This window comes from Lepidochelys kempii, chromosome 26 (genome assembly GCF_965140265.1).
Source record: "Lepidochelys kempii isolate rLepKem1 chromosome 26, rLepKem1.hap2, whole genome shotgun sequence".
NCBI classification, from domain to species: Eukaryota; Metazoa; Chordata; order Testudines; family Cheloniidae; genus Lepidochelys; species Lepidochelys kempii.
Window position 1 is genome coordinate 3600561 of NC_133281.1, and position 20618 is coordinate 3621178.

At 40.0% G+C, this 20618-nt stretch overlaps 1 protein-coding gene across 9 annotated transcripts in view; it reads right to left on the reverse strand.

Annotated features, from left to right (window-relative positions):
* UNC5D (unc-5 netrin receptor D) overlaps positions 1-20618 on the reverse strand; it is a 293186-nt gene that overhangs the window by 17483 nt on the left and 255085 nt on the right. For all 9 annotated transcript variants that reach the window (XR_012156277.1, XM_073325005.1, XM_073325004.1 and 6 more), the window contains 4 exons: positions 14319-14487; positions 12711-12938; positions 9594-9743; positions 2212-2376 (listed from right to left, as the gene is read on the reverse strand). Coding sequence is in view for 8 of the 9 variants with exons in the window: in XM_073325005.1 (XP_073181106.1) it covers positions 2212-2376; positions 9594-9743; positions 12711-12938; positions 14319-14487 (712 nt within the window). In the remaining variant the exon portion in view is untranslated. The remainder of the gene's footprint in view (positions 1-2211; positions 2377-9593; positions 9744-12710; positions 12939-14318; positions 14488-20618) is intronic.

Sequence of the window (20618 nt, forward strand, 5' to 3'; positions counted from 1 at the left end):
CAAAAGTCAGTTCAATACAAGATATTACCTTGTCTCTCTAATATCCTGGGCCTGACACAGCTACGACTATACTACGTACTATACAGTCTGTTATTTCCAGATCATATTGCCTCCGTTTTACAAATGCAAATACAACTCTACCAGCTTTTCTGACTTAATTCACATTTCAACATGGTGTCCTCTCTTCAGTTTGAGACTTTAAACTGTACAGGTCAGGGACTGTCTGGTTTTGTAGACATCTGAATTGAGGCCCTACTGGATGCTACTGAAGTATAAATACTATATGAAGATACTAGTAACATCACTATAATTTAATATTTATGATACATCCGAGAAAGCATCCATGCAAAGTAATAGGAATGCTGTAGATACATTACTGTTCTTCTGCATGTTTAAATTAAACAATCAGAAAAGGTGGATTTTCATACCCTGCACTTCTGAGATAAGCCACTGCTGTGGGAATTGTAAAGCAATGAGAAGTTCAAGTATTCAGTCCCCCCCAGTCAAATTAGCCTCATCCTTCCATCACCTTTGGAGATAGACTAAGAAAACTTGCCATACTAGAATGTTCTCTAACATGTACCTGGGGTTTATGGACAGCTAGTCCTCCCACCACTGCAACATTTAACTGAGGAAAAATAGATGACTGCCCTTCTTGCAGATTTCTATCACAATACTGTTGGACTGAGTCATGCAGGGGGAAACAGAGATGCAACAAAAATCCCCAATAGCATACAAGGGAGATATGAAAAACCAACAGAGAAGTAATGTTTTCAATTAGCTATTTATTATCTGTATGCTCCATTATGCTAAATGCTGTACAGACACAGTCCCGTGGCCTGAAGAGCTTACAATGTAAATTGACATGACAGAAAATGCCTCCATTATCCTTATTTTATAGGTGGGAAACTGAGGGTACAAAGAGATTAAGTGACTTTCCCATGCAAGGAGTCTGTGCTGTGGCAGAGCTAGGAACTGAACTCAGAGTCCCAATCCAATGCATTAGCCACAAGGGCCTCACTCGTTTTTTTGAAAGGGCTTCACCACACTGTGTAAATGGTTGCTCTGTCACCTTTGTACTTGTAAGAAACCTCTGTTCTCATATCCTTGAAAGTTTCAACATTCTCTGTCTAATATTGATAACCTCTTCCACAATTCATATTCTTTCTCTGAAATCCAGCACTAAGCCTATGTATTATACATACCACAAGGCTTCATAGGAGAAGCCTGATTATTCAGGACAGGTCCTTTTCCATGCTGATCACAAACAAACTCTTGTTGAACATTAAGGTAAATAATGCAAATCGAGACACAGCATCTATCAGGTGTTTTTTAAAAAAATACCTGTTAGCCCTGAACATGATGATCTGTAAGACTTTGAATGCCCAAAATAAAAATCCAGCACTGAATCCAGAAACTGAGTTAACATGATAAAGCCACAATCCTGCAACAGCTAACCTCATCTAGAGGGGGAAGAAAGGATAGCCTTGTGGCTAAAACACTTAAATCTCTCCATGCCTCATTGTGTTCATCTGCACAACACTATGTGCCTTACCTCTTCCCCTTTGAATGCTTCAGGCCAATCTATCATTGCCACAGTAAACTATCGTTGTGTGGTATTATTACTTATTGTTGTGATAGTCCTATTTAGTCCCCCTTCCTCTGCATAATGCCTTTAGTTATTTACCTTTGCACATGCATAGTGGGCCATTTTCCCCAGAAATCTCACAATGCTTTTCTCACATTAATAAAGCAGGCCCCCAAAGCGTAGATGAGATACCTATTGTTATGACAGTCATCGCCAGGTGGTCCTGCTATGCACAGTCTTCCAAGTCCTTCTACTTGTGAGCAAATGTTCAGGTTTGTTAAGACATGCTGTGTGAGGAGCAGATTTTGTCCTTTCCCTTAGGAATTGAGATTCTTGGATGGCAGGATTTGCCTGCATGCTTTTTGACCACCTCAGTTCAATGACTGGTGTGGGTGTGTAAATAAACCAAGTTACTTTTATAATATACCCAAACTCTGCATCAAAGACCTCTCCTTCACTGGGAAGCTGAGCTGAAAAGCAGCAGCTCTCCAGAGGGAAAATGCTGGCTACAGATATAAAGGCAACACTATTTTACATGGGGTAAACTGAGGCAGGGTTGTCTCCAATGTTACACAGCAACTTAGTGACAGAGTAGGGAACAGAACTAGATGAAAAAAAGTTACCTCTAGAATAGATGTCTGGATCTGTAGAATCTGCTCATGGCCCTTGACTTGCCGAACACAGATCTTGCAGGACAGGTGTGTGGTCGCGGGAGTGTAACGCTCCAGTGAAAAGGCACAGTGCAGTGGCTGCTGGTTACTGCACCACACACGAGAGAAAGGAACTTCCTGTGAAAGAAATACATCCCAAAGGAGAGAGAAGCTGTGACAACTGCAAAGCAGGAGACAAATAATAATTATATACACGATTTTGTTGGAATTGCTTTTATAATAATGTCCCTGTGAATGTCGAGTTGCACAAAACTAATTAATGTCAATTCCAATTGAAAACTGCAATGTTAAAATTACTGCAAGCTTAAATTTCACTCAGCGACATGGATGACCAGAGAGAATTAAACTTTATTTTTTTTAAACTCCTCTGAGTGAAATACATTTATTATCCCCATCAGACTCCAGAATTCCAAATTCTTGCCACACCCTGGAGCTCTCTAGTTTTCACAATAAGCATTATAGAATCCTTGAAACTGGAGATGGAAAAGACCCCCTCCCTTAGGTCAACCAGTCTTCCATGAGCCAGTGCAGGATCAAGCCACACAGCACATTTTCCAGTGCCACCTTTAGTACAATTTTAAATCTGAGTGATGGGGCTTCAGCCACTTCTCTTGAGAGACTTATATACAGCACATTACACCTCACAGTTAGGGAAATGTCTCCTGCATTCAGCCTGTTTTCCCTTCTACTTTAGCCTATTTTGTTTTTTTTTTTTCTTTTTGGACCATCTCACACTGCTCCTTTACCATCTATGAAAAACACAACCATTACTGTAATGGGTCAGTATAAAACTTCAGGTATTCCTGGCTACCCTGATTTCCTAGGACGATGAGGGTCTGGATGTGCGCAGGAGAGCACATGCCCAATAGGAGCAATTAGAACTTTAGTGTTATGAAAGGGATCCAAAGAAAACTATTACCCCACTCAGGGAAAGTTATTACAGGAGTCCTATATCCTTGCCTTGCAATCATCTGAACAGGGAAAGTAATTCAAACAGTCCATTAATTTAAAAATATTTTAAAGTCACAACAAATTTACAAACTAGAAAGTGTGTGTGGGGGGGAAATAAGCATTAAATGGCTCAGATGAGGCATTATCTTAACATAAAGGAAGAGAATTGGGTTTCAAAGGCAGATTCAAATGTATCATTTTGCACCAGTGTCGGTTTCCCTGCCTGTGTTCTCTTTAAATTTTAGCTCCGTAAATACTGAAAGAAAGACTTGATTTAAGAAGTGTGCAGAGCTGGCCACTGAAAGAAAGAACAGAAATCAGATTTAATCTGGTCATACTTAATATTATGGTTCCATTTGTAAAGCGTTAATAAATTAATTGATGCTAAAGCATATTATAGACATGAGTGTGTTTTAAATGGCTATACTCATAGATATGATGGTCAGAAGGGACCATTATGATCATCTAGTCTGACCTCCTGCACAATGCAGGCCAGAGAATCTCACCCACCACTCCTGCAATTAACCTCTCACCTACGTCTGAGCTATTGAAGTCCTCAAATCATGGTTTAAAGACTTCAAGGTTCAGAGAATCCTCCAGCAAGTGACCCGTACCCCATGCTACAAAGGAAGGTGGAAAACCCCCAGGGCCTCTTCCAATCTGCCCTGGAGGAAAATTCCTTCCTGACCCCAAATGTGGTGATCAGCTGAACCCTGAGCATGTGGGCAAGATTCACCAGCCAGATACCCAGGAAAGAATTCTCTGTAGTAACTCAGATCCCATGCCATCCCAGGCCATTGGGCCTATTTACCATGAATAGCTAAAGATCAATTAATTGCCAAAATCATGCTATACCATCGTACCCTCTCCTCCATAAACTTATCGAGTTTAATCTTGAAGCCAGATAGGTCTTTTGCCCCCACTGCTTCCCTTGGAAGGCTATTCCAGAACTTTACTCCTCTGATGGTTAGAAACCTTCGTCTAATTTCAAGTCTAAACTTCCCGATGGCCAGTTTATATCCATTCGTTCTCGTGTCCACATTGGTAGTGAGCTTAAATAATTCCTCTCCCTCTCTGGTATTTATCCCTCTGATGTATTTGTAGAGAGCAGTCATATCTCCCCTCAGCCTTCTTTCGGTTAGGCTAAACAAACCAAGCTCCTTGAGTCTCCTTTCAGAAGACAGGTTTTCCATCCTACCATAGGCTTTGCGCCTCCTGCCATTACAAAGACAAAAAGCAACACAATCAGCTCACCTCCTTCTCCCTAATACACAAAGAGGGTTCTCACATCAGTAGAAGATGTTATAGATGACTATAAGTAACCATTTAGCTGCTGGACTCTAATCAAGTGTTTATAATTTAATCCTCATTAAATCATGTATTAACCCTCTTATAAGCTAATTATAAATTGATCCTTAACATAAAGTGTGACCTTTAATATTTCATTTCAGTGGAAAACACATGAGCTACTCTTCCTTACCTCCCTTTTCTACACCAGTTCTATCCAAGGGGAGCCCCTTTTTCATCAGTAGATAAGACTCGGCGCACTCACAGAAACCTATATCCCCTATGAAACTAATTATACGATGATACTTTGTACATCTACCGCCCGCTTCCATTGGAGACGTCAATTCACTTTCCAAACAAAAATATCATTGCGCCTTTCTGAAGGCTAATACAGATTAGAGATCATTTTACTCACCCCTGAAATGCAGCTAACTCTGCATCTTCTCAAGACTGTCAGGGTTTACACAAAATGATGCACTAAGTAGTAATTAGAAGAGCTATCTTTAGCTCCTGAGTCCGTAGCAGTAGCAAGATACCAATGGTGATAAAGAAAACATTAAAAAAATATTAAAAATGGAGCAACTGTAATTAGATTTTTTCCAGAGTAATCATCTTTGCTTTCATTTGGAGTGGAGAGGGACTCATGTGGGAACTCACTGAGCTGAGAAGAATTATGTGAAAAGTAATACAAGAGGACAAAGTATTGTGAAGTTATGAGTGTTGTGGAAACACTTTTAGTTTGATTCCCCATTATAATTAGGCTCCTAGCAGATGGAGAGAATGTAAATCATCTCCTATCAGGAGACAGGCTCTGGATCCTCCAAGACACAGAAGGTGCTGGGAAAAACAGCTGCTTTTTACTTAAGGAAGATGGCTGTCTGGCTTCATACCTTGTTTGTCTGAGCTTTATCCTGATCTGACACTCACCGTCTAGAGGGGTTTCCCTATCATTTGTGAAAGTGGTGGGAGGGAGCCCAAGCTTTAAGTGTCTGCTTCTGTGTGATAGCCGACATGACCAAATGCAGCTGGTATATTACAGGAGAACGCTCCCCCTGATACTGTTGGATCTTTTGTGGGATTAACCTCTACTGCTTTTCCTTTCGATTCACAATTTGTAAAAAGCATCCTACCACAGGCTTTGCGCCTCCTGCCACCGCAAAGACAAAAAGCAACACAATCAGCTCACCTCCTTCTCCCTAATACAGAGAGAGGGATCTCGCATCAGTGTGCTTGCTGGCAGTGCACCGTGGGGTGACACTTGATTATGACACAGTGCCATGGCATTCGGTTACTTGATAGAAAGATTTTCTAAACTGGAAACCCGGATACGGGTTCCTCCTTCCTCTGAATTTCAAGTGGGCGGACCTGAGTGCCCATATACATACTGCCCCGTCTCTATATTTTCTGATTCAGGTTCAACATCCTGTTTTCCAGGCAGTTGTGCAGGTGACTGTTGCAAAACACAAGTTAAAGCAGCCACAGTCTAGGCAAACCTGGTGGTCTTAGGGCATCACAAAAGCTACCATAAGGGAGACGGGGCACAGTTTTCAGCACTCCCAGACCATGCTGCATTGGGATCTCATCATTAGGCAGGAATCGGGTGCCTTTTTTGCCTGACAGGAGCTGTGCGCTGCTCTGTCTGGGTGCTAAGTATGGCATGGACATGCGCCTTATCTCACTCCCACTTCCAAGCCTCTTGCATACTGCCCATTCTGCAAGGAACAAAATCCCTGTCTGCTGCTTATGAAGCCACCACTGGGTCATCATTCAAATCTCTTCCAACTTTGCCACGTGCTCTCCAAGAACTGAATTATTTCTCTCTCTCACTCACTCACACACACACACACACACACACACACACACACAAAATTGAATGGAACAATCAAGATGCACACACCAAACCCAATTATCTGCAAGTTAGGAACATGGGAATTGCCAGTCTGGATCTGCCCTAGGTCCATCTATCCAGTGCTACATTTAGCTCCTGAGTCAGTAGCAAGATACCAATGGTGATAAAGAAAACATTAGAAAAATATTAAAAATGGAGCAACTGTAATGAGATTTTTCCAGAGTAATCATCTTTGCTTTCATTTGGAGCGCTAAATGTAGCATTTATAGACTTACTTGTGTGTAAAAACCCGCAGGAGGCCAACATGGGATAATATACTTCCCACAGTATGCCTCATGCTGGTCTCTGATGTAAGAGATTGGTTTATGGCCTGAAGTATAAGATTTTATAATCCGTATCTGAGGTATCAACAGCAGTCATCCTCCTCTTCCACAAAGTCCGTTACCTTCCCCTTGTTGGGTCACATCTACAAAGATTGTAAGTTCCTTGGGACAGGGTCTTTTAATAGCTCTGTAAAGTGTCAAGCACGCACTGAGTGCTGTCAACATGAGCCTCTTTCAGTCCTCCTTGGTTGGGGGGAAAATGTTGAGGGTGGGACATGAAATAAAAAGGGAGTCAACATTGGAGAGAAATTTGCAGAACCCTGGAGAAACAGATCTTAGGGCTTGGGCTTTTAGAGGACAGAAATTGGTGACATTTATTTGTTCACGCAGGGCCCAAATCTAAGCTGTCAGATGATCTAAAGATTCATCACAGACCACGTTTCACTGAGCAGAGAATATGAAGTTAGTGCAAATTGTGCTGCAGTTCCTATTAAAAAATAATAATAATTATTTCTCAGCCATCCAAGTCGTTCAAATTACATACAATTATAAAATGCAAATATTTATTTGGCTTCAGTATCATCCTGTCAAATCCATTTCAATGACAAAGATTTTGCAGATATTTTTGTTCGCCGCCAGAGCGGCAAGAGTGGTTTAATCTGAGCACTACATGTAAAATTCTGCAGGTTCCTGATCCCATCCATCCCAGTCTGCGCTCTTCTTAGAGAGACATAGCACTTATTACTTAAATGCTGCTATCTGGGATATGGCTCCCTCATCTGATATTTTTATCTCTCAGCAATACATTTAATAGTTATTTTGGAGGGTGCCACTCGCATTAGATCCAGCGAAGTGAGGCCCTTACAACCCATAAAGATAAATATGGAGAAATTTGCATGGCTATCGGGACTTATTTTAACAGCACCCTGCAGCTCAATTTGGCTTGGAAGCGCCAGAATATTGCTTGCCAGCAGAGTACACACATACCTAGGTTTAACACACCATAAACAATGTATTTATTCATAGAAATTGTACATGGCATTCGAGAAAGTGCTGAACCACACACAAAATGCTTTGGGGCCTCCAAGTAACTCTCACCACTTTGCACATACTCACATCCAGCAAGGAGATAATGTCCTAAAGACATCATTCTGTAGAAATAAACAACCAGAAATAACTCTCACCAAAGTCTTGAAATACACAGAAACATGGGGAAGAGAGTTGGAAAGATCCCAGTGGGTCATCCAGATTATCCTTCCCTGGCTAGACTTTATCGTCCAGTCTAAAATTAAATGGCTGATTCCTTCTCTCTTACGTAACTGCAGCCCCCCCCTGCAGATGTCCACGCAATAAGCCACGTCAGTGCTAAAATGTAGAATTCTGTGAACATTGAAACTACAAGCATTTGCACTGACTGCTCAGTATAGGAGTATGGGAACATACATCCCTCTGAACAGTAGCATTATCTACCACTAACGTTGTTGAAATGAGTTGTTTTGCTGCACTAGGTGTGACAATGGGGACTGAATTCTCTCCATTGTAATGTGTTGGCTTTGCTGTAGGTGCCAGGGTGTGCAAATTCATTTAAGCCACACCAGTGTCACTATGAGATCTGCTCTTGTATACACTGGACATTTAAATGATACTAATTCTTTATAGTGGAACCTGTGAAAGACACTCCACCCTCTCTTACTAAAGCAATCTGAAGAGACCAGCACAAAGTACCCCAAATGTATTGTGTGCAACTGCATTCCACCTTTATTAGAAGAGTCTTCTGTAAGCAGGATATTTCTAATGGTGCCTTGAATCACTCTTGATTGTACTGCAAGGTTTTTACTCTCTGGGACGGGTTAATCAGGAGGTGATGTAGATTTGATATTAACTGAACTCTGTAGTGGCCTTTGTCTATGGGTAAGCAAACCCTAAACTGTGATTAGCAGAAAAGCTTAGTAATGCACATAGAACTACAGATTTTAATGTGTGTTTAACACAAGTGGGAGGTGTGCCTATAGATTATGATAGGTTTGTTTTGTAAACTGTAAAATAAACAAATGTAATAGAACAAGATACTTTGATACTTCTTCAGAGCAGGTTGTGGGTAAACATTCTCTTTCCTCCTCCACTGAAATTACGTGGCATAAATTACCTTCGTGCTCTATTATCTGTATTTCTAGCATAGGGCATGCATTCTGGCTCAGTTTCACTGATATTTAGGACAATCTGCTTATACGTTTAGGGCTACTTTTGCCCAGAGATCACAAGAGACCCTGCTTTCCTCTTCTCTGCCTACTTGTTTGCAGGGTATGTGAAATGACATACTAATTAAGCTCCTCTCTTTTATTTTCACACACTTTGTGCCAATGGATTGCTTACAATTTTCAGGGACGAATGCATTTGATAGGCTCTTCCCATCTTAGACAGCCTCTTTAATTAATGCATCACAGGCAGGAGAACTTGCTGCTCTATCATTTCTAAGCCTAAATGGAGACATGCTATGGTTTGAACCCATGACAGTCAAATGCATGCAGACATGCACTCCATTTCAGCTGATCATTCACTGTTTGCATTAAGTCCAGGAATGACAACTCAATTACTGATATCGAAAACCTGCTCTTAACGGGAATGATGATGTTGAGCCTGAACGTAGGGAGTTAGTTGGGGCCAAATGCAACGTGGGGGGAAATAAAAGCACGTTTCTGTAAGCTGAGAGAGATTTACAACCACTGTGCTTTCCATGACATGTTTCATTCCTCATTTCTCACGATCATCGTTGCATTTTTTGTTGGCTGCTCAGAGATTAAATCCACGCTTTTCTTTCGAAAACAAAATAAAAGAGGCAGCTGCCTTGCCTGCATTCTGCTTTTACTGGTAAAAACTCATACTGCCTCTGAATTTAAAAGAAAAAGTAGAATATTGACAAGTACCTGACATGCAGTAAATGGTTTAATTCTCCAGAGGAAAGGGGGGATATCAAGAACAGAGATCTGAAGACTAAAGGTATTCCCTTTGAAATGCAGCAACTTAGGTTCCTCCAGCAACTGTCCTCCTTGTTGTCTTTCACCTGAAACCACTTCCTACAGGAGGCGGGAAGAAAAAACAAAACAAAGATGAGGCTTACTGGGTCTTTACTGTTGAAAATATCAATATTAACACACGTGCATGCTCGTTAAAGGTGCCAGACAGACAGCCCTGGAAAATGAATCCATAGTGCTGCATGGCCCTGATAAGGTGAGTTGGCACGGATATGTAGGGACCACACTTTGACAGTGGAGAAGGGGGAATTCGGTCCCTGTGCCTCTATCAGTCCTTTTTTCCCTGCTTGGATGGTGGCTTTTGTGACCTGGATGCCAGTCCCCCAGGATTTGGATTGAGCACATCAACCTGTTTCACACAGAAATCAATGGAAGTCAGGTACCTAGGTACTTTTGAAATTGCCACTGGGTTCCTATCTGCATCTTTAGGCACCTAAATACCTTTATAAATCGGGCCCTGGGAGTTTTGCCATTGAATTGAGTGGGACAAGGATTGCACCCCATGTGTCAAGTACCACATGCATCCATGTTCTACAGAAAGAATAACACATGTCAAAGAATAGCAGAGGGGAAACATCTGATGATTCCTTTGGTTTGGGTCCTGTCAAAGCTGCAGCATCATACATCTGGACTGGGCTGGCTGGGACCTTTTCCTATATGTCAGTCCCCTACACTGCTATTATTATTTGTACAGGGCTAAATTGTGACCCAAGGAGAAGAGAAGGGTGCACCTGTGGAGACTGCCCAGATCAGAGTCATCGCATGGCTGCCACTCCTCATCCAGTGGGGGGAGCATTTACTCTGTCCCCCACATGCTGGCCAGAGCAGCTCAGGCAGAGTGTAGGGGGAAGTGAATTGTGCATGGAAAAGTGCTGGCACAGTTTACTTCCCTGCTAGCAGAAGGGGGAAATCAGAGATTGAATCTCGACACAGTCACAATTTGGTCCCTGGAGCAGTGCAACCTTACTCAAGGCTTGCGGTTACTCCATGATGTAGCCTTTAGTGTTGATGATACTCTTGGCACCATCTGAGGTACAAAGAGAGACTACTACTGCCCCAAGGAGTTATTATACCTCCCTACTGTATGTTCCACTCCATGCATCTGATGAAGTGGGTTTTAGCCCACGAAAGCTTATGCCCAAATAAATTTGTTAGTCTCTAAGGTGCCACAAAGACTCCTGGTTGTTTTTGCTAAAAACACCTATGTTAAGTGAAGCAATATCCTCATTTTACAAATGGACAAATAGAGGCATGTAGGCTTGTACTGCAAACGAGCAACAGAACCCAGTAGTCCAGACTCAGACCAGCACTTCTATTTATCTATTGCTGATGTTTTATCTGATAATTACTCAATTTCTATATTTAAAAGGAAGCTGGCACTGAACTGACATAGGATATTTATAGAGAAAATAGAATTTCATAAACATATAATAGTCTTATGTACAGACAACGTGTGCTGGTTTCTATAAGTGGAAAAAAAGGGTAATTATTCTAAAAACATCAAAATCTAAAGTATAAATAGACGTGTCTTATTCATTTATTTTCATTAACATTAAGGAAAATAGTCTTCTAAGACTAGCCTCTAGTCTTCTTCATTGTTTTTTTCTGAATGCAGCAGCAATTTTTGACCCAAAATGGTCCAAATAAATCAAGCTTTTTTGTTTGTTTTCTTTCAATAAAGTGCAGGCTGGATGAATCATTCAGCAGGAGAATAGTACGCTATAAGAATGAATCTGAAAAAAACAGTAGTAGGTTGCTTTTGCTCTGGATAAGACAAACTTGTTTCTGGTTTTCCCATATGTGCCATTTTCACAGTTCCTCTGTTGCAGAATACTGGTTTCTGGAATTTCTGTTTGCTAAAGTGCTTTGAAGCCCTGTAGTATTACTGTTTTGAACATTCTTTATTACGGCATACATGCACACAACAATGGGACAGACTCCGTAGCCAATTAACATTCTTGTAGCTCCGTTGAAGTCAGTGGACTACACAGATTTATACCCGCTCGGTTTCTGACCCAGTGCAAGTTAGGGGTGCGTCTATGTGCCTTTGTATGCAAGATCCGAACTGGGGCCTTAAAATTTCACCCAGATTTACCAAGACAAATATTACTAGACATTAGTGGTACGTACCATCCATCTTTCAGCAGTGAGTGCACAGCTACCACACTTCTCTAGCTACCACTAGCTTTTCTTTTGTTAAAAACGGAACTGTACGAGAGCGTGCTTTGTTAAGAGCACCATGCTTCTGTGAGGTAAAATAGGAATGGGGAAAAAAAATTAGCTGTCTCAACTGTCTTCATCTCTATTCCCGAAAGACACGTGCTTTATTCCAGCTGCAGCCACGGCAAACTCCAAATAAGGCAATTTTTACAGAAACACCATGTGAAAAAAAAATTGTATTAATTTTGATTAACTACCACAGGGTTCCATTTGAGGGTTTTAAAAGATACTATGCACAATTATTGTGCAACTCTTATGGAAAGGGTCAAAAAACACCGACCAATTCTTGCTGCAATTCAAAAAAAGGGAGACATGACTAATGAGAACGTAAAGGTTAATAACCCTGATAAATATGACACATCACAGGATAAGTGGCTGATATTTTAGTATCTGTATCACAGTAACACCCCATTGTACTTGGTGCAGTGCAAATGCATAATGAAAGAAGGTCTCTGGGCAAATCACTTCATGTCTCTGTGCCTCTGTTTCCTCTCCCACACTTTAAGTGCTTTGGAGCAAAGACACACTGCAGGTCAGTGGATGGGCCAGGAGTAGCGTCCTGGTCTCCAGAGTTCCAGTCCAGTGACCTCGCAAAGTGAACTAAATCACATATGATGAGTGGCAGCATAAAGCTCCATGGGGCAGGAACCATCTTTTTGTTCTATGTTTGTGTGGGGCCGAGCACAACGGCCATGACGAGGGCTTTAAGGTGCTACAGTAACACAAATAATAAACAACAATTCTGTAGAAAAATAACTACAATAAAATTCACGAGTTAAAATAATTTACCTGAAATGCACAAGGGGTGTTGTCCATACAGTACACTCTCAGACTGTAATCCAGCGAATTGCAAGACATGCAGCCAAACACTGCCACTTTCAGCTGCTTAACCGCGCAGTCAGAGATGGGCTCCCCAGCGAGCGCGTAAGTTCCAAAGCGGTCTAAGAGAATGTGACAGGCATAAGGATCCAACAGGCAGTAGCAGGAAGTAGTTTCCTCTTCCATGGACATCACTTCCTATGTAATGAAAATCATATTTCAAAATCAGAAGGCTTTTTAGAACAGGTGCCGGGACATTTCTGTTAGTTTCTTTTCATTTTTTTCTAATTTGTTTGAAACATAAAATACTTTGTGGCCAAGATCGCATAGACTTTACTCATTCAAGTATTCGCAGTCTAGCCCTGAGTCAGCACCAGCACTTATGGCTGCGTGCAGAATCCATTGTGTGCAGAACGTAGTAATAATAATGATGCAGAAGCAATTTTAACATCTTCTTAAGTGTTCTTGGATTTCTAGCTAATTTTTCCTAATGTCAGGTTAAGAAATTACCTTGAAGAAGGAAGTCAATAAGCAAACCTTGAAAAACAGTCCGCAGCTAACATCCTCTTATAGCAACTATCAAGATAATGTTTATTCTGATCCAAAAAAAAAAAAAATACAACGTTTTGTCTTCACGTACTCTTTTGCCATGTTGTATTGTCATTAGATAAATGGTTTGGGGAATTTGCACTGCAATATTTCATTTTTCCTCAATAGTCCTTGAATACTGGCAACCAGTGCTGATGAAACTGACCGAGTACTGAATGCAACAGCATCAAGTATAGAAGAACTATGCTGAACTTGAAATGAGGCAGAGAAGTGCAACAAATAGGAAAAAATCCTTGGGGAGGGGCAGGCAGAGAAGGTTAAGAAAGTCATGGATGGTTTTACTGTTGGGCTTTCCCACAGCGTGAGGAAAAATGGGAAGACTCAATTGAATTGACTGATACTTTGAAAGCTTTTGAACTGAAAATGGAAACTACTTTATGCAGCATGTAATAAACCCGTACACATTACTGACACAGGTTAATCCAATGAGGCAACCAATTAAATGGAATATAAAATGGCATGAAATATGTAGAAGACTAGTCTAGAAATGTAAAAATATTAAACTTCATGCTTTGGTTCTTAAGGAATTCCTTACCTTTCTTTCCATCATGGTAAAGTTTTGCCCAGCTGGTCAGGTTTAGCTATGGGTGGGTCTCCTAGCAGAGTTTAGACCTACTTGAATTTCTTAATGGCTTAGAAACAGCAAACAACAGTTGGGCAAAACTTTACCTGTCATAAGAAGAGGAGTACTTGTGGCACCTTGGAGACTAAAATTTATTTGAGCATAAGCTTTCATGAGCTACAGCTCACTTAAGCTAAACCTAAATCATATGACAGGGACAAGATCATAAAATGCAGTGACATTTTTCATCAGTTTTGAATTGCAGTGGGGGGAAAATGATTTTAAAAACATCTGGATTCATCTCTTCCCACCATCCCCATTTGACTAGCTCTAAGTTCAGCCTGGATGGTTGTATCTTATATTTTTGGCGCCAGTAGGGCCTTTGGAAAGGGGCAGTTTAAACTTACCTCCCATTTTCCTTGTTGTGTTCTTTTTTTCAAGTGAATATTCCAATGTTCAGAATTTACTTCTGCGCAATGCGGTATAGTCAAGGCAAAAGGAGTGGTGACAGTCACATCTAGAGGGCCACATGTGACTTCTGGACCAAGAAGAACTTCTGTGCCTTCTGGCTGTAGACTTCATGTGTCAATAAATATTAGAAGGAAAAAAAAATCTCAAAGTATTTTTTAAAAGGAATGAAAACTTTTCTAGCATTTTTTTTTATCAAAATGGAATTGATTTCTGTTAACTGCAATACACAAATATTTAAAATACTTGTAGCCAAAATCTGAGTGCCTCATCCATCTGCCACATAGACAAAATGGAAAGCCAACTGCTGTGCTAATTTCAGTATAGAATCTGAAGCTGGATATGAAAGACACTTATTAGGTCACATATAAGCTATCCTCCACTGGTCAGTTCAGGATTTTGTTTCTTTAAGTACTTTTCTATTTGAATAAATCAAATACAACATTAATATTACTCTATGTAAGTAAGGCCTATTTTATGCACCAGCTGGCAATATCACCATCTAATTCTTTTCTTGTCATCAACAATATTTTCATAGTAGTAAAGATAAACAAATTATGGTGTAAAAATACAGCCTCTCTCAAATTTTCTCAGATTGAGTATGATTTCCCTGGTTTGAGAACACATTTATATTCTGCCAATAGAACAAAATAGGTAATAGAGAGATAGCAGACATTAAGTTATAAATTTACAGTATCTGATACGAATCTCTTTCCCTGCTCATCCATTCAGAGCTAAATTTAACCTCCATCCCACACAAATCAATTTTCCCTCACTTTCTGTATTGTAAACACATATGCAAAACAATGACATTGAAGTGATAGAAAGGGTCCAATACAATTTTTAGACAAAAATGATATTGTTTAAATGTTATGCCCTGTCTTTATTTTATCTGAGGACTATATTTTGGGTCCATGTCTCAACCTTGTGGATTGTAAAAAGAAAAGGAGGACTTGTGGCACCTTAGAGACTAACAAATTTATTGAGCATAAGCTTTCGTGAGCTACAGCTCACTTCATCAGATGCATTCAGTGGAAAAAACTGTAGCTCACGAAAGCTTATCATCAATAAATTTGTTAGTCTCTAAGGTGCCACAAGTCCTCCTTTTATTTTTGCGAATACAGACTAACACGGCTGCTACTCTGAAACTTGTGGATTGTGTTTTTATTACTAATGTTATCATAACTGCTGGCCAAAATCTGCCTATTGAACTGAAGACAGTGACGCTGCACAGACATAAGTCAGGAAAGAATTGGCATGTGCATAACCTTACTCATGATTTTTATTATTATTTATATCATTGAAGCACACAGGAGCCCTGGTCAATGACCACTGTACAAACACAGAACAAAAGGAGGGTCCCTGCCCCCAAACAGTTGACAATCTAAGTAATGTCAATTAGACTACTCACATGAATAAACTTAGATATGTGCTCAAGTGTTTGAAGGATCAAGCCTAAATGGAAAAAAACTGGGTATATAAATATATTCACAAATAAATAGGCTGATTCTGCTCTGCTGTTACAAGAGTCATAATAATAATTGTTCACGAATCCCCAGAGTTGAGAAATCGTTACATTTGTTTATCTAAAAAGTCAAGCAAGAAGCGCATAATTCGGTACGTCTGCCATTCTCCTCTGTATAAAGTCTGTCATCCAACCAGGGAGCAGAAACCCACCACCACCAAGTGGCTTTGATCACCAATAACACAACACAAATAGGCCCAGCTTCAGTAAAGCATTTAAGCACAAGCTTAATGTTCCATATGTCAGTAGTCCCACTGAATTTAAAAATAAGCATATGCTTAAGGGTTTTGCTGGATTAACGTCATAGCAAGTATTCCAAATGAATGGTTCAGAAACAACCCAGAGTCTCAAAATGTATTCATCTAAAGTACTTTAATTATGCTTGTGATTACTACATTTTTTCAAGAATCATGAATGGTTCACAAATAATTCACTACTATGAAAGTAAATAAGTATTTTCTCAAATATTTCAATTTATTTATTTTCCAAGTAATAAAGAAAGCATTTGAAAAATTAAATAAATGAAATCAAGCAGCAAGCAATGCTACCCTTTACCAATCACATCTGATTTAAACAGAGAGAAATAAATAAACCTGAGAGTACCGTGTAGAAACCCCTCTCTACAGCACAAAACTTCATTCATAAACAACTTTCATAAAAGATGCACTGAGTTTCTTGCAAATTCATAGAAATGGTCTTGGAATTATTAGAAACCCTCAAGACAAACTGCTATTTATTTATTTTGGGTAAGTTGTTCAATTATTACTCCCTTCTCTGCTGTAACTCAGGAACGACTGGTGCATTTTATCTCCTTATCTCCATTTTGATGCTGCTGCAGGAAGTGATAACAATACCATATTTCCAGAGAGTGAGTTAAACCCTAGTTATTTAACTTGGTAGGTGCATCTCTCTCCTATCTCACTCACACAGGCACACGTCCTTCAACTCCTGCCCTCTGTGCCAAATGGATGCTGCTGACAAATGCACAAAATACAGGTGCATGGGGGGCAGGGGAAGAGAGGAGGGCGTTTGCCAAAGTTACCTCCAGCACAAAGTTGGACAATTCATCTCCCATAGTGGGAACAAAGTATAGGTTAAGCCGCAAACAACACTACATTTACCCTCAGGGGCTGTGAATCGAGAGTTTTAGTCACGCTACTGGTGAGGATTCCCAATAAGTCACATTTTTTAAGTGTCAAGAAGAAAACAAAACACTCTCACAAAAAGAAAGGAAGACGTCTGTCCGGAGGATGATGTGAAATAGACTGGGACAATGCACCTGTGGCCTAAAACTCCCCCCCCCCCTCCCCCCCGAAGAAGTAACGTGTCACTGAAACAGAATAGCCTCAATAATAGTCCCTGGCAGCCTTCCATGGTCACTGTGGCTCAGTGTAATTGTTGACTGAGTAATAGTAGGGATGTGTGTGAATGACCAATGACAAGCTCTTCTGAAACAAGCAATTTAATTACTTTCAGAGAGTCATTTCCCCCGTTGCACATATTGTACAAACATGGGAATTCTGGGAATTATTTAATGCCAAATGAACTGAAATCAACTAATTAGATGAACTTTCACACTTACTGCAAATAGCAGGAGTCTTTTCTATAATAACTGGCAAGGTATTATAGGAATCTGATGCATTTCAGGGCTATTTATTAAGCAAGGCAGGGAAGGGAAACATTACAAGATGCAGGTATTTAAAATTCCCTTGGGTGCACAGTAAACAAATCAGTAACCAGATCTAATCCTTCCAAATCCATCAAAATCAAGAGCTTCACAGATTTCCAGTGAAGGAAAGAGAAATAGGCAATGGAGCTCTGCACAAATAGGAAATTATTCTCTGTGAAACTACATGAAAAAATGGCTATTTTATTTTACAATATTCTGCCTTTTGCACAGTTCAGAGGAAATGGTGGATTTTTGGTTGTGGGTTTTTTTGGGGGGGGGAGGCATCTCAATTACAAATTTGGAATTTCCATATTTTAAGATCAAATTTGATCATCAAACTAAAATTTCAAAATTTGAAAAATGTCATTTCCTTTCTAAAAATAAAGGAATATCTTTTTGCTGAAAATGGAACAATTTTTTTATTTTATACATCCCTACAAAATAAGGGCTCAGTTCTGTGAAACTTAAAAAACAAAAACAAAAAAACAAAGCAGCAACTACTAGGGCAAAGAAATGAACTTGCATTTTGTCGATTTCATATTAACACTATGTAATCTTCATATGATAGGTGCCAGAGGAAATCCAATACTTTGTGAAGCGTCATTCAGTGTTCACAAAGTCCTTATGAGGCAAATGTTATTCCTTCCCATTTTACAGAAGGCACAGAGAGGTTAAGACTCAAATGGAAAGAGGTGGCCTCAACTTTTGGGTGGTTCGGGTTTTGATTTCCCAGTACCGACACTGATTTTCCAGGGGCGCTGTGCACCCAGAACTCCAAATAAAGTCATTCGGAGCTCAGCACCTCTGGAAATCAAGCAAAAAAGTGTTTCATACTGGGCATCAAAAACAGAGGCACCCAAAATCTGATGCTAACAGTCTGATTGCATTGGTATAAACGTTGACCCTGGGTTCCAGGCAATGATTAAAAGTTAGTTCACTGTGCTACTAGTCCCACCTGGTAGCATCTTACCACCCAGTCTGTACTGCTGTAAACAACTATGCATGGTGAAGAGAAATGATGAATTGTGGCCTAATTGTGGTAGAGCAAGAGAGAACTTTGGAGTCCTCACTCACAATGCCTGGCTCCGCCCACTACACTGGACAACATTTCCCAAGTCTTCAAACATTGCACAATGTGTTTCTGCTCATATTAATGCATAAATAAAGAAACCTGTGGTTCTTCTATCTCTTTCTATGCTGTGGTACATAACTGCAGCATAATATTTTCCTCTTATTCTAACACAGCTGTAGGGTAGATTAATGCTGGTCTGATCACCTTTCTAGCCCAGCTTTTGGAACCACATGCCTATCCGCAGTATAAAGGTAATTTTAATATGCTAAATACTGTCTTGATACAGAACACCATATTCTAATGGCACAGACACACAAGCAGATCAGAAGTGAGGCAGAAATTGGCCCTAAGAAATACAGTTGAAGGAAAAGATGACTCCCAGGAGTGGGTAGACTCCCAAATCCCACCTACAGAGGAAGCAACCATAGATATCCCAGAGAGAAATTTAACAGTAATTTTTTGCCACTGATCTTCCAGGCCCTGCAATAACTCTACATAAATAAGCCAATGGTGTGTGATTATCACATTCTTTACAACCTGAAAAAGACATTGAGCACAGCTGAGGATCTGGCCTTTAATTTTATTTTACCAGCATGCCTTCCTCAGTGGCTACATTTAGACTTGGCAGAAATTGATTTCTTTTTTTTAATCATTTCAATTGATAATGTTTATTTTAAGTATATTTTCATTTTTATTGATGTAATTTTCACCATTGCACCAAATTACGTCTTAAGAATTTTTTTATTTTTAATCTATTTAACTTTCACAATTGCGAGAAATTATGGGGAGGTCAGTTAATAATGATTTAATAGTTGACATTGCAATATGGAAAGTTACTTCTATAACAGTTTAAACAAACTACTTTGATATAAGGATATCTGCCAATATCACATGCCAAAATATACAAACACTATTACATACTAAAGTAACTTTTTACTTCACCTATCTATACATTTTGATTATTATTGAAGGAAATATTTTTTCATCAGTTAATGTGTTTTTGGTGAAATCAACGTTAACTGACATTTACTGAAAAATCTAATCCTTTCAAGCCTAGCTACATTGTCCAAGCATTCACCCCAGTGAGTACAATCAGCCAAGTCATTCCCAGTACTTCTGCCTGCTTGTTTGCGGCCCATCCCCTGTGACTGCCATCCTAGTGCTCTCTCACTGACTCTGATGCTGCCATGTTTTGAATTATTGCCCACAGGGTATGTGTGTGTGTGTGTGTGTGTGTTGGGGGGAAACAGTTTTTAAGATTTCCTATTACAAAAACTAATAGCCTGTATTTCAATCTCCAAGCTACAGAGCTGGGAGATCTGGATCTTGAAATGGATTTTGGCTTGTAGGCTTGAAGTCAGTGTGAGGATGTTATGGAGAGGATTTAGCTTCCAAGAGAAGAATTGGTGCCCATTAAAAGCATGGTTTATGTTGGCTGTAGAAGTGGCTGCACACGTATCTTCTAGTGGGAAGGCAGATCATCAGCAGGGGCTACAGGCCAGATGTTCTTCTCCCCTTACACATTGCAAAGGCATTGAAACCAGAAAGATGGGAGTGGTGCTAAAGACGTGCGCACTGTCAAGCCCTAGCAGGTTCTTTGCTTTAACTCAGTGTGGTTGGATGCAGGGTATGTTAGTGGAGGAGGAGAGGAGAGGCATTACGCTTGAGAACTCCTGTTTTTCTATTTGATTGCTACTGGCTAAAAACAGACCAGCAATCAATGTGATATGTAAAGGTAACAGAGCTGACGGCATCTTGGCTCTGAATGAACCATAGTGCCTAGAGAAAGGAAGCCAAAGAGCTCCAGCTCTGTACATGGAGGACCAAGATCTGTGCCTTGAATCTGGATTTCCCATGGTAATCTAGTCTCTGGGTGACAGGAATGCTAACTTTCGTGTTACTTCAGACACATAAATAAATAAATAAATAAATATATACACACACACAAGCCGTTAAATATAAACAACAGAACT